The 12,955-nt window shown below is 45.4% G+C and overlaps 1 protein-coding gene across 2 annotated transcripts in view; it reads right to left on the bottom strand.

Moving 5' to 3' along the window:
* The window catches only part of LOC138977044 (G protein-coupled receptor kinase 3-like), a 195,907-nt gene that overhangs the window by 179,574 nt on the left and 3,378 nt on the right, over positions 1-12,955 (bottom strand). For both annotated transcript variants that reach the window (XM_070349947.1, XM_070349948.1), the window contains exon 3: positions 767-840. In XM_070349947.1, the coding sequence (XP_070206048.1) occupies positions 767-840 (74 nt within the window). The remainder of the gene's footprint in view (positions 1-766; positions 841-12,955) is intronic.

Here is a 12,955-nt window from a genome sequence, read left to right as displayed (position 1 = left end):
TCTGGGGATTGATGAAAATGTATGTCCTTTTTTAGTTTCGACATGGAAATAACCAACTAAAACTTTGTAACAAACCAAAACTCTTTGACCCCTCTGTTATCAGGCATGGGAATTGATTTAAAGAAAAATCTCGGTGAATTAGGGGGGTCCGGAATTTTGTTGAAATCTAGATTAAAATCTGTGCAATCTGGTGTATTCTGGGAGTATGTTTCTTGGATTTTACACAGCAAAAAAACTGACCAAATTCAATACATGTTTTGTATTGCCAGTAACTAACGAACTACATGTTTTGTACTGCCAGTAACTAACGAACGGCGTTCAACATGTTTGCAAAAGTGGCTCACGCGGGCGGAATCTCACTGAAGGGGCGGTTTTATGGAGGACATTGGTCATACTAATAATAGGCAGATTGTCTTTTTAGATTTAAGTTCCTCGATTTTTTTCTTCTTGGAAGAGGATTTTTCTTTCTCTCTCTCTAAAATGTGTGCTTTTGTCGGAAATCCTCAGATCCGAGGAGAATTCCCATCCCTGGTTATACAACCGATTTTTGGTTACATTTCCAAAGTCGTTTGACAGAAATTTCCCAGGATAGACAAAACGAAACAATCCCTAAATTTTTGACCTGTTGGTAAAGTGGACGAAGACACACAACCGACAAATGATAATGGCACGTGATCACTTTATGGTATTAATGTTACAAGAAGCACTATCCTGAGAAAAGTGATTACCCCTTATTATTTATCTGTTGTGTATCTTCTTTACTTACCTCTTCATAAAACTTGAGCTGAGGAACTGGCTCATCGTAGACATTTTCACAGAAATCTTTGAACAACAAGTACCCTGTAACAAAACATTCAGAAACTATGTAATTTACTATCAAACAAGATCTACAGATGTCTCTCTTTTAGTTTTACTCTAAATTAAGCAGGCATGAATGCCAAGAGGCAACAAATAAGCAGGGTGGAGGGGGGAGAGTAGACAAAGTAAAGGTCCAGTGGAAACACCCTGAAAAGCGCCAGTGAGCAAAGCCCTCTGTAGCTGAAAGGGATGTAGCAGAACCTTAAAAGTATTGTTGCGCACGTAAGCTTGTATGAGAGTCCCTGGCACCAGAAAGAGTTGCAAATATAGATATATACAGCGTTCAAATCCTAAAAACAGGGCCTAGCATTGGAAAAAGTGGGCTCAGCTTACAATGGCGGGGGTCTGGGGCAGCGCCCCCGGTAGTGGTAGGGGTTCAGGGGCAACGCCCCCAGAAGTTGAAGAGTTTTTGCACCTAATATTAGCCCCCCCCCCCCCCCCCCAAAGAAGATTAAGAAACAATTTGCATGATTAAATTATGCCTTCACCAACAAGCAAAAGACAAGAAAACTAACAATCTTGTTAGTTGTTACTCTTCTGGATATTTTTTAATGTCCTAAAAGTGTTTATATTCTTCAAATGAACAGGGTACCGAACAAACACAATGTCACTCAATGTCAGCAATGCCATTCCTTGTCTTGAAGTTGTTGAAAATTATACACCTGAGTGGGCATGTCTTAACCACAAATCATGTCCTTCCTTTGCTAGAGCCACAAAACACCCGCAGAAAGGATGCTCCCGCGATGACAGAGGAAGTGCGTGCTCAAGCAAGCTGTCAAACCGATTGAGAATTGAATCTAACGGCGCACAAAACGAGAGCTGGGGCTGTTTTGGGGTATACAGTTTGGGAATAACAGGTTTTTGCATTTCGTACACCACATCGAGTTACACGAGATGTCATTTCGGCATAAATGCGCCGAACGGCGTACAATGCTAGGCCCTGTTTATGACTCCCCTTAGTCGTGTCCCATTACATAACAAACAAGGGAAGTAACTCAAGGGAAGTTATCCAACCCAACGCTCCTAAGAGGTTTCTTTCGTTGCCTATTTAATGACATTTTATAAAGCTTTTAAAACACTTGGTTTTGCCACATGGAGGCAGTCAAACGCTGGAAGCAACCTGAGAGCCTTTTATCTTAGATATTATCCCTTTAAAAATTAATCCATTCATTCATTCAAGTTGTGATTTACATACATGGAATTTTACTGTTAGTTTACGGTTACCCTCATTGAAATTTGCACTGCTTTGTCACTGAGGAAAGCAAGCTGCCATACAGTACGGCGCTACCCTTTTTTTTTCTTCATGCATGCATGTATTCAAGTTTCTTAGCCCTGAGACTTTTGCTCTCAACTTAGGATCTTTATCATGCGCTTGCGTGCACACGGAGGTGTTCGGACACAAAGAAGAGTCTGCACAAAGTTGACTCATAGTATACGAGAAAATGCAAAACAAGGTTGCAGCTTTTTGGTTTTTTGCAGTGGGTTTTCCCCTCCACTGTTTCACTGGCCAAATCTAAACAAATTGACTTGCCAGCCGGACGAGTAACTTCAAGAGATTCACTAGCTCGCCACAAATTTCACTAGCCCGGTCCATACCTGGTATTACCAAAAACAAAAATTGTGAGTCATGAACACACAAAAAAGCGGTGATACGATAGACAACAGGGCTGTGGTCAGCAATGAACACATGCAGCGATAGGTCGGATGTCAACCAGGCATCTGCAAAAATAAACTCCAGACTGAATACTTCCAAGACAATTTCAAGAGGTACAATTTTATTAGCTAGAGGGTGAAATGCATGTCCAGATCTTACATTTGAAGCAGATTTGTGATGAACATTTGATATATATTTTTACCCCAAATGTGATTATTCGAAACTCACTGAGTGGTTACATCCCTTGAATGGGAAAATATTTAGCATTGGATCAAATTTCTAAGTCAGAATACCATTTTTCATCACGAATAGACTCCATGAGTGGAATAGAGGGTCCAAAATTCGACCAGCAGTACTTTGGAGGGGAGGGGGGATAGTCAGTATGGAGTTTATGTGAGAAAAACAAGGCCGGCTAACATCCTACCTATCACCGCATGTGTTATGAACAGGCTTTTACCAACTGGTATCTTGTCTAGCTTAAATTTGCAATGTTCCTCCTACATATGACTTGATTTTGTCGCACTTGAGAAATGTTATTCCAGTCAAAATTGCCTTTTTGCTTGCTGTGTTCTTAGAAATTTCCGTCAAAATAAAACACACCACCATCGAACTCCCAACAACCATTCTTTTTTCCGGCTATTACTTAGCATTCAAAGACCTGCGTTCTATGAATGATCGATTTTTTTCTCTCTTTCTCATACTGTATATTTTCCTCCTTGGTTTCGGCATTAGTCTTCGTTCTGAATATTTTAAATCAGTAGCAAAAGTATAACTAGCCTATTAGTGGTAACAGTGCGAATAACACTTCGGAATCGCATCTGCGATAGGACTCCTAACTCTAAGAAGCCTTGTTCCATTAGAAAATGGCGGCATTTTTGTAGACGACAGAAGTCCCAGCATCTGCAGAGAGTCTTTCTGAATTGCAAACTTAAAAACTTTGGTGCCGAGCGGACTCAATTCTGATCCGTAAACACTCTATTACAGCTTTCGTTTAGACCATGCAATTTATGTGTGTGTGTGTGTGTGTGGGTGTGTTTGTGTGTGTGTGTGTGTTAGAGAGAAAGAGAGAAAGAGGGAGAGAGAGAGGGGGAGAGAGAGAGAGAGAGAGAGAGAGAGAGAGAGAGAGAGAGAGAGAGAGAGAGAGAGAGAGTATAAGAATTTGTCATTTAAGATGGTTGTCGGAATGTTTATCAAAAGTCCATGAGCATGAAGATGTCTAAATCTTAGTGTATCTTCTCTATCGGTCTTCGAATACATATAGTTGCGATACATATTGTTTATGTATTCTGTCCGAAGGGTTAAGTGTTGTATCTTTATGCAAACCTTTGGCATAAAAAAATGCGTTTAAGTACTTATGCATAAGTGAAGAGACATTGGAATGATAATTTTGCCTGTTCACGGCGCGAAAAAGTATCCATTTTGTTCGAACTTTGAAATTACTTCACCAGCGACGAATACGTCACTACAAGATAGGTATATCTTTGACGTAATAACTTTGGAATTCGCACGTGTACATTTGTTTTGATTACAATCAAAACGAAAGTAGATCTAAGCTTGAATGTAAATTTTATCTTTGAAATATTTGCTTTGTGATTTGTAACTGAAATAACCATGGTATTGTGTTGCTTAATAATTGATGCATGAATTGGCGTCTCGCAGAATTACTAGCCCCTGAGGAAGACCTGGCAAGAGGTCAACATTTTGGGCTGCCACTTGAAAATCTTTGTTTGGCTTTTCTTTTCCTTGATTTTGTGTTATATATATGATATAGATTGACATCAAAAGCGAGAATGCGGAAAAATTACGTCATGAGCAAGGGAGGTCATCCTTTACTCTGTGCGTCCCAGCCGCTTTCATTCCAACGTGGAATTTTGAAAGCAGCGAGCACACTAGAGGTAATGGAAGAGCTGGGGGGAGGGGGTAAGAACTAGATCTAGAGAGAACTCTTCACAGACAACCTACTGGAGAGTCAAACCAGTTCGGAGCCGATTGCAACACTGAACAAGAATAACCCGAGGGAAATTAACAATCTCAAAGGATTGAGAACTCATCGAAGTGCATTTAAGGGCATTCTCATAGAGTGCTGAACCTGAAAAGGTCCGTTTTTTTTTGTTTAGCCAAGACTGCTACCGGTTTGGAGCTGGGAAGCTCTCATCAGACGGTCTCTTGGCATAAAACGGAGAAGAATTCTCAAACTTCTATGCAAAAGAGAAAACCACATTTCTGCGGTAGGCTCTCTGCATAGAAGAGAATCTTCATTTGATTCCCCTGTAACTGTCTGTGAAGAGTAAGAAAAAGAATTTCAAAGAATCAGCAGCTGCTCTAAGTTGTTGAAGCAACGAAATAGAAATTTATTTGAAGCGGAGGGGTGTAAAATAAATATATATAGAGATTCACGTCAAGAGCGAGAATGCGGAAAAATGACGTCAAGAGCAAGGGAGGTCATTCTTTACTCTGTGTGTCGTTGCCGCTTACATTCCAACGTGGAATTTTGAAAGCAGCACGCACACAAGAGAAAAAGTAAGAAGGGGGGGGAGGGGTGTAGAATTAGATCTAGAAAGAACTCTTCACATACAGCCTACTGGGAAGTCAAACCCTTTCAGAACCGATCGCAACACTGATCAAGAATAACCCGAGGTAAAGACAACAACCTCTAAGGATTGAGGACTCACCGAAGTGCATCTAAGTGCATTCTTCAAGAGTGCTGAACCTGAAAAGGTCTATTTTTTATTCTGCCAAAACTACGACCGGTTTCGAGCTTTCTTTATTTGTTTATTTGGTATTTAACGTCGTTTTCAACCACGAAGGTTATATCGCGACGGGGAAAGGGGGGAGATGGGATAGAGCCACTTGTCAATTGTTTCTTGTTCACAAAAGCACTAATCAAAAATTTGCTCCTGGGGCTTGCAACGTAGTACAATATATTACCTTACTGGGAGAATGCAAGTTTCCAGTACAAAGGAATTAACATTTCTTACATTAGCATTGCCACATCGCCCAGCGTCAACTGAGGACACAGTGAAAAGGCACTTTTTTTTCACTTTGAGTGAAAAATAATTGGCATAATTGATGTTTGTGAGTCACATATTATGTATCAAATAAAAAAGGAATGAATAAAGAAATGATTCAAAAACAAAGTTTACTGTATGAAATTAATAAAAGATGTGTTTTGGAATATTTTGAGTGTGAAAGTGCGTGTTCGTCTTCACTGCCTTTCGCGGCAATTTTCGCGTCACTCTTAGCAGCAAACTGCTCGGAATTCGAGCTGAGAAGCTCTCATCAGGCAGTCTCTTTGCATAAAATGGAGAAGAATGTTCAAACCTGTATGCAAAAGAGCAAACCATTTCTGCGGCAGGCTCTCTGCATAGAAGAAAATCTTCATTTGATTCCCCTATAATTGTCCGTGAAAAGTAAGAAAAAGAATTTAAAAGTATCAGCAGGTGCTCTTATATAGTTGTTGAAGCAACAAAATAGAAATTTAGAATGTGAACGCTGCTAAAAATGCCAAAATGTGAACTCAATCGCTTGTTACTTTTGAAATTTCTTTTAAAAATAGATTGACGTCAAGTGCGAGAATGCGGAAACATTATGTCATGAGCAAGGGAGGTCATCCTTTACTCTGTGTGTCGTTGCCGCTTACATTCCAACGTGGAATTTTGAAAGCAGCACACATACAAGAGAAAAACCAAGAAGTGGCCAAGAATCTGTCAAGGAGTCTAAAAAGTGTTACAATTTTTAGACTTTTTTAAACCTCCTTAATTTTACATGAATAAACATCTCGGTACTCCTGTCCTTCAATTGCAGCATTTTATTTAACAGTAAAGTGTTCGGTTTATCAAATATTTGCAGATAAAGCACAAATGATTGTATGTTACATTTACACCATAACATAATTTTACGGTGCTGTCATTTTCTTAGGTTCAGATTTAGGCAACTGTTTCACTATCCAATGGCTTGATTGCTGAATGTAGAGTTGATCTGTAGTAAAGCAACACTTGAAAAAAGTTGCTCCTGCCTCAATATAAGCAAAATCATTTATCCGTTAGTTACTTTACACCAACGTTTACCTGTTTACACTGTTTTTAAAACAATGAAATTCTCTAAGGAGTGCAGAAAAGGTTCCAGTAAATGTTCATGTCATTTGTTTTGGAAACCTTAACCATCAGGTTATTACATAATTTGAAAAAAGCACGGTCACCGGTGTAAAAATTATAATCAAATCACCCTCTTTAAATATTTTTACACTATTTTTGTTTGCAGTTTTGTAAGTTACAACCAAGAAATCATAACAAATCCTTTTCACGATAGAATAGTCAGGTTGGTACTCCACTACTGTACCAAATGTTCATTTTACCCATGAACTGTACGTTACTTTACACCAAACAGCAAGTACAAGGTACTGAATTTACATTTAATGGGCTATGCTCACCTCAGTTAAACAGTATTTCTAACTTGTTTGTTCTAAGCTACCTGTCTCAAGTCAAAATAAAGGGTTAAATTAAAAATTTTAAGAGTAAATTTTCATTTAATTAATATACTTACCCAACTCACAAATAGCAATTAACTCTAGTTCAGTGCTGGTAACGCTGTACGCGTCCCCTTGGTAACCAAGGGAGACCACTCTAAAAAAGAAAGTGATCCATCACATAATGCCCGACTATCAACAGTCAGACATCCGTATGCGCGCGCATACGCCGCCATCTTATCATTCCAAAACGAAGCCCAACTCACTCTTTTTTAGACCCCAGTACCAACCACAGCGGGGAGGTGGGAGGGAATAAACGTTGTGAGTTGGGTAAGTATATTAATTAAATGAAAATTTACTCTTAAAATTTTTAATTAAATTACATATCCATACCCAACTCACAAATAGCAGATTGCTACTATAGGTGGCGGGTACTCACCAAACATCAACGTAGAAGAGCTTGTCCTGCTGCCACCATAGAAGGTAGTGCAAAACTGCCATCTTGTCGCAGGGAGGAGATGTCTCTCAGATAAAAATTCATGAAGACATCCTCCGATTTCCAATAGGCCGCCTCCAAAACATCAGCCAGACGGCCTGAACGGAGCACTGCCACAGAGGAGGCCCATGCTCTCGCCTCATGCGTTCTTGCCGAGGTCAGGGGAAGTACTGCCCTAACCTCTCCGGACTGAGTATGCCACCAGGCGTAAGCTTGCCTGATTAGCGTGGATACCCACTTAGCCAAAGTCACCTTAGCAATATCTTTGCCCCTTGCTGTATTGGGAGAGATAAAAAGCAACTTTTGATTTTCTGAACGAATGAACCTAGTTCGAGACAGGTAAACGCTGAGCGTTCTGACCGGACAGTTAACTATGTCAAGATCTCCAGGAGCAAGGATGTTGCTCAAGGCAGGGATGTTAACGACAGGAGACATATGACCTGGTTTTTGATTTTTTGCTAAGAATTCAGACCTGAATTTAAGAGATATGGAACCATCTTTTTCGGTTGCAATATCTTTAGCTAAGCCGGATAAAGCATGCACCTCACTCCCTCTACGCGACGTCGCGAGCAATGTTAGAAAAACCGCCTTGCGCGTCAAGTTAGCCAAACTAGATGACTGTAACGGTTCAAACTCGTTAGAAGCCAAAAATCTCAACACAAGCAACAAATCCCAAGCAGGGAGCGAAGACTTCACGCGCGCGGCTTTAAGGGCAGCACCCTTAATAATGCTAGCGACAACCCCATCAAGAGTAATCTTATGTCCCAGCTGCCTAAGTGTTGACGAAATCGCGGACCTTCTAACACGAAGGGAAGACGCTGACCCCCCCTGTCCAGCTAGCCAGGCTAAATGATTTGCCACCTGCATGGACCTCGGTGCCAAAGGTTTAACCCTGTTAAGACCACACCATTTCACCCAAGAGGCCCAGTGAGACGAGTAGACCGAACTGGTTGACTTCCTATGAGCATGCTTCACAAAATCTACAGTGGCAGAAGAGGCGCCTGCCTTAAGCATAGCGCTTCTGACAGAATCCACCCTTGAAGGTTGAGGGCCTGAGGGTTCTCGTGAGGGATTCCCGACCTGGGTTGAAGAAGTTCTCCCTTTCTTACTGCGATGGGGATAGGCGGTCGAACCGCCAGTCGCAGCAAGTCCGGGAACCAGTGCTGGCTTGGCCAAAGTGGGGCAACCAGAACCAGCGCTGGCTTTTCCAGGTCGACCTTCCTGAGAACTTTGCCCAACAAGCAAAACGGAGGGAAGGCGTAAGCTGTCAGCCCTGTCCAATCCAGTTCTAGCGCATTCACGCCCCACGCCAGAGGATCCGGGAAGGGGGATACAAACAGAGGTAGCCTCGCTGAATACCGAGTTGCGAACAAATCGATTTGAGGCTTCTCTATCTGCTCCCAAAGACGGTGTAGGGATTGGTGCGACAGCGTCCACTCTGAATGGACCACCTTGTCCCCCCTGCTCAGCGCATCTGCAAGGACGTTCAAGCTGCCCTTCAGAAAGATGGCTGACAGCAGAATATGATGCGAAGCGCACCACTTTAGAATGAGGCACGCACTGTCTGAAAGGCTGAGGGATCTCGTTCCGCCCTGCCTGTTCACGTAAGCCGCGACCGTCCTGTTGTCGGTGTGCAACCTGACATGACTGTTCTGAACGAACGGCAGAAAAGCTTGGAGGGCCAAGGAAACAGCCTCCAACTCTAGAGCATTGATATGGCGCGTGGGAAGAGACAGGTTCCACTCCCCCGACACCACATGCTCCCCCAGGTGTGCTCCCCACCCCGTCAGAGAAGCATCGGTAAACAGCTCGTTCTCTGGCGCCGGGCGCACTATCGGGACTCCCTGTGAGACCCAGGGAAGAAGCCAGACCTGCGTGGTCTCGAAAAACCAGTCTCCCAGAGAAATCTGGGTGTCCCACCCCTGGGTTGACTGATCCCACCGGGCCTGAAGAGCTGCCTGAAACGGCCTCTTGTGTACCCTGCCCAGTGGGACAAGAGTAGCCATAGACTCCATCTGGCCAAGTACTGATGTCAGAACCCGTACACTGGCCAGATTCTCTCCGTGAAGCGCACGGAGCAAGTCTTGAAGTTTGGCCACCCTCTTCTGAGACGGGCGGACCGACCAACTGAGCGTATCGAACTCCATCCCCAAGTAAGTGAACGTCTGGGATGGAACCAGTTCTGATTTGCCCAGGTTCACAGAGAACCCGAGCTGGGCAGCCTGACTGAGCACCATGCGAGTATGGACGTGGCACAACTCTCTGTCCTGATGTAGGATCAGCCAATCGTCCAGATAAGCTCGCAGACGCACGCCCTCCTTGCGCACAAGAGCGCAGAGCTGACGCACCACGATGGTAAATATCCAAGGCGCGAGAGATAGGCCGAACGGCAGTGCCCTGAACTGGTAGGCCTTGGCTCCCCAGCGGAAGCGCAACCACTTCCTGTCCGTCACGTGCATCAAGACGTGGAAGTATGCGTCCGTAAGGTCCACTGAGGTAGCCCAATCGCCCGGACGAAGCGCCTCTCGCACAGAGGCCGGCGTCTCCATAGTGAACTTCACCGTTCGGAGATACATGTTCAGAGTTGACAGGTCGAGAACTGGTCTCCAAGCCCCCGAGGCTTTCGGTACAACAAACAGTCTGCCGTAAAACCCCGGGGACCGTAAGTCCAAGACCTCTTCTATCGCCCCTTTCGAGAGAAGGGCTGACACCTCCCCCTGCACCGCGGCTCTCGCCTCCGGATCCCTGGGGGGTTTGCAGAGCGGGATTATCCTGGTCAGAGGTGCTTTTTCCCCTGACCAGAGAAGCCTGAACCCCGAACGAACGATCCCGGTAACCCACTTGCTGTCCACTAGCTGCAGCCAGGAAGAGAGGGCCCTGGACGGGCCGCCCGCCACAACCAGTGCGGGGGCTACCGGGAAGGCCTGTTCGGGGGAGTTTCATTGGGGGTGGGGCTTGCGCCCCGACCCCCTAGAACCACCAAAGGACTGACCCCTCTTAGGGTAGGGCGCACCGCGACCTCTACCCCCTGAAGAGAACGACTGTTTCTGAGCCTTACCGCCACCACCAGACGAGGATGTCTGAGGTTTGGCCGTAGACTGCGACTGAGTCCGTGACTGAGACTGAAACTGAGGTTTGCCCTGAGCCTTAGGCAAACCTTGAAAAGCAATGCGGGCTATAGCGAGATCCCTCGCGTCCGCTGTCTCCTTCTGGAGAGCATCCAAAGAGGCCTGACCCAACAACGATCCCTCTAAAAACGGGGACACTTTCAAGGCCTCAATCGTGGACTTATCAGAAATCCTCGATCCCGACAAAAACGCCGACCTCCTTGAGTGCACAGCATGTGCGTAAAGGTTGGCTGAAACCGACATCTGTTCCCTTGTAACCTTGGCCAAAGTGGCCAGAAGGGTAGACACGTCAAGCGCCGAAGCGTCGAACCTGAATTCAAAGGGGTCCAGTGAGGTCGCAATCGACCTCGAAAGAGACCGTTGCAGAGACTCTGACACTGACGTCAGCTCAAGCAACGACCTCCCTGCATCTTCAAGACCCACCATCGAAGCCTCGGTACACGGAAGCGGAGTGCAAGAACCGTAACCGACTTCACGCAGCGAAGCAAGCTCAGGCGTCACCGGCAACACAGCCGTTGGTAACGCGAAATGCCCAATCAGCTTAACAGGCCGGGGAACAAGCTTCAACTTCTGAATACTAGAAACAGCTCGATCCCCCGCCTTGGCCAACCACGGGAGAACATCTTCAGGTGCATCACCACGTTGCGACAACAACGGCACATCCGGTCCGTTCCTTCCCTTGAAAACCTTTGCCATAACATAGGCAACCGAGGACGATTCTTTAAACCGGAACTGACCAGAATCATTCTTGGCAGACCGGAAATCGTCAAAAGCCGACCTGGGTGGCAGAAGTCTCTCCTTGCTTCTCACCACCCCTTCCGGAAAGTATTTGGAGGCCGTCTCCGCTGCCATAGCCACCGCGCTCGACAGCTTCGACGGCAGGTTGAGAAGGGTGTCATCCACGGCCGTGGCATTGCCCTCCTCCAACCCTCCTTCCTGGTCGCTATCACAACCAGGTGGGTCAACGCCAGAGAAACTTGCAAAGTCCTCGGAGTCACACCCACCATCCGTCCCGCGGGACGGATATCGAACCGGCATACCCGACACTGAATCAGAGGTATATGCAGAGTTCAAACGATTCACAGGGCTCCCTACAACTGCCGGACGGACGCGATGCCATTGTCCAGAAATTGCAGGAGAGCTTTCACCACGCAAGTGGCTTACTTTATCCTGTGACCGCAAACCCTCGTCACCAGAGAACCTGGTAACTTGAGGGCTAGACATACCTTTAGAGCGCACCGGCCCATGCACAAGGGACACCAGCCGACCATCACCGTGCTGCGACGCATGCACTTCCGCCCGAACCACGGTAGGAGCAGCCACAGCAGAAGCCGCAGCAGAAGCTGAAGCAAAACCGGAAGTGGACGGAGTCGGTGAAGGCCTGACTCTACCCAACGAAGATGCATCAACGATGCCAGCCGGAAGTGCGCGAATCTCAGCTTTCGTCGCCGACAAATCGGCCGCCAAAGTAGAAACCTGTGTACTCAAAGTCAAAAGCAAAGACGCAATATCGGCGGGAGACACACCTGAATCACCAGGAGCCCCCGACGAAACAACCGGTTTAACAACATCTTTATCCTTATCACTACGTGTGACTTTGTCCTTCTTCCCGGACAAAATGGCGGACGAAGGCTTGTCAACAACAACATCAACATCACATCCTACATTTCCCGGTTCTATCTGAGAAGTGGCGGAAATTCCATCACTCTTTCTTCTAGACGAAGAACTTCTCTTAGAGGAAGAAGAACTAGCAGCCGGAGAAGCTGAAGCAGCAGCCTGTCTCGAATTAGTCCTATTTTTGGCGCACTCCGCCATGTCAAAACGAACTCACAAAAAAAATTTTCGAACTGAAAAATTTTACAAGTTCACAACGTGCGACAGAAACGTCGCCAGAGTTACATAAAACAAGAAATCTCTCACCCAAAAACAGCCAGGGTATTGACAAAGCTCGGCGGCAGACAAAGGGGCGAAGTCAATGTCAGGAAACAAAGACCAAGGCTGAACACAGCCGGAGCGTACAACAAAACGCGACCAGACACGTCGCTCGCTGAGAGTGGAATGATAAGATGGCGGCGTATGCGCACGCATACGGATGTCTGACTGTTGATAGTCGGGCATTATGGGATGGATCACTTTCTTTTTTAGAGTGGTCTCCCTTGGTTACCAAGGGGACGCGTACAGCGTTACCAGCACTGAACTAGAGTTAATTGCTATTTGTGAGTTGGGTATGGATATGTAATTTAATTAATGGTTGTGCCTTTTTGGTTGTGTGTACATCTTTACACAAAAGGATGGTGTAAAGTAACATACAGAAGGCTCCGAAGATCTGCAGGTCCATTTGAAGGGTAATTTCT

The sequence above is a fragment of the Littorina saxatilis genome, linkage group LG9 (genome assembly GCF_037325665.1).
Source record: "Littorina saxatilis isolate snail1 linkage group LG9, US_GU_Lsax_2.0, whole genome shotgun sequence".
In the NCBI taxonomy this organism is placed as follows: domain Eukaryota; kingdom Metazoa; phylum Mollusca; class Gastropoda; order Littorinimorpha; family Littorinidae; genus Littorina; species Littorina saxatilis.
This window is presented reverse-complemented; position numbering and strand designations above follow the sequence as displayed.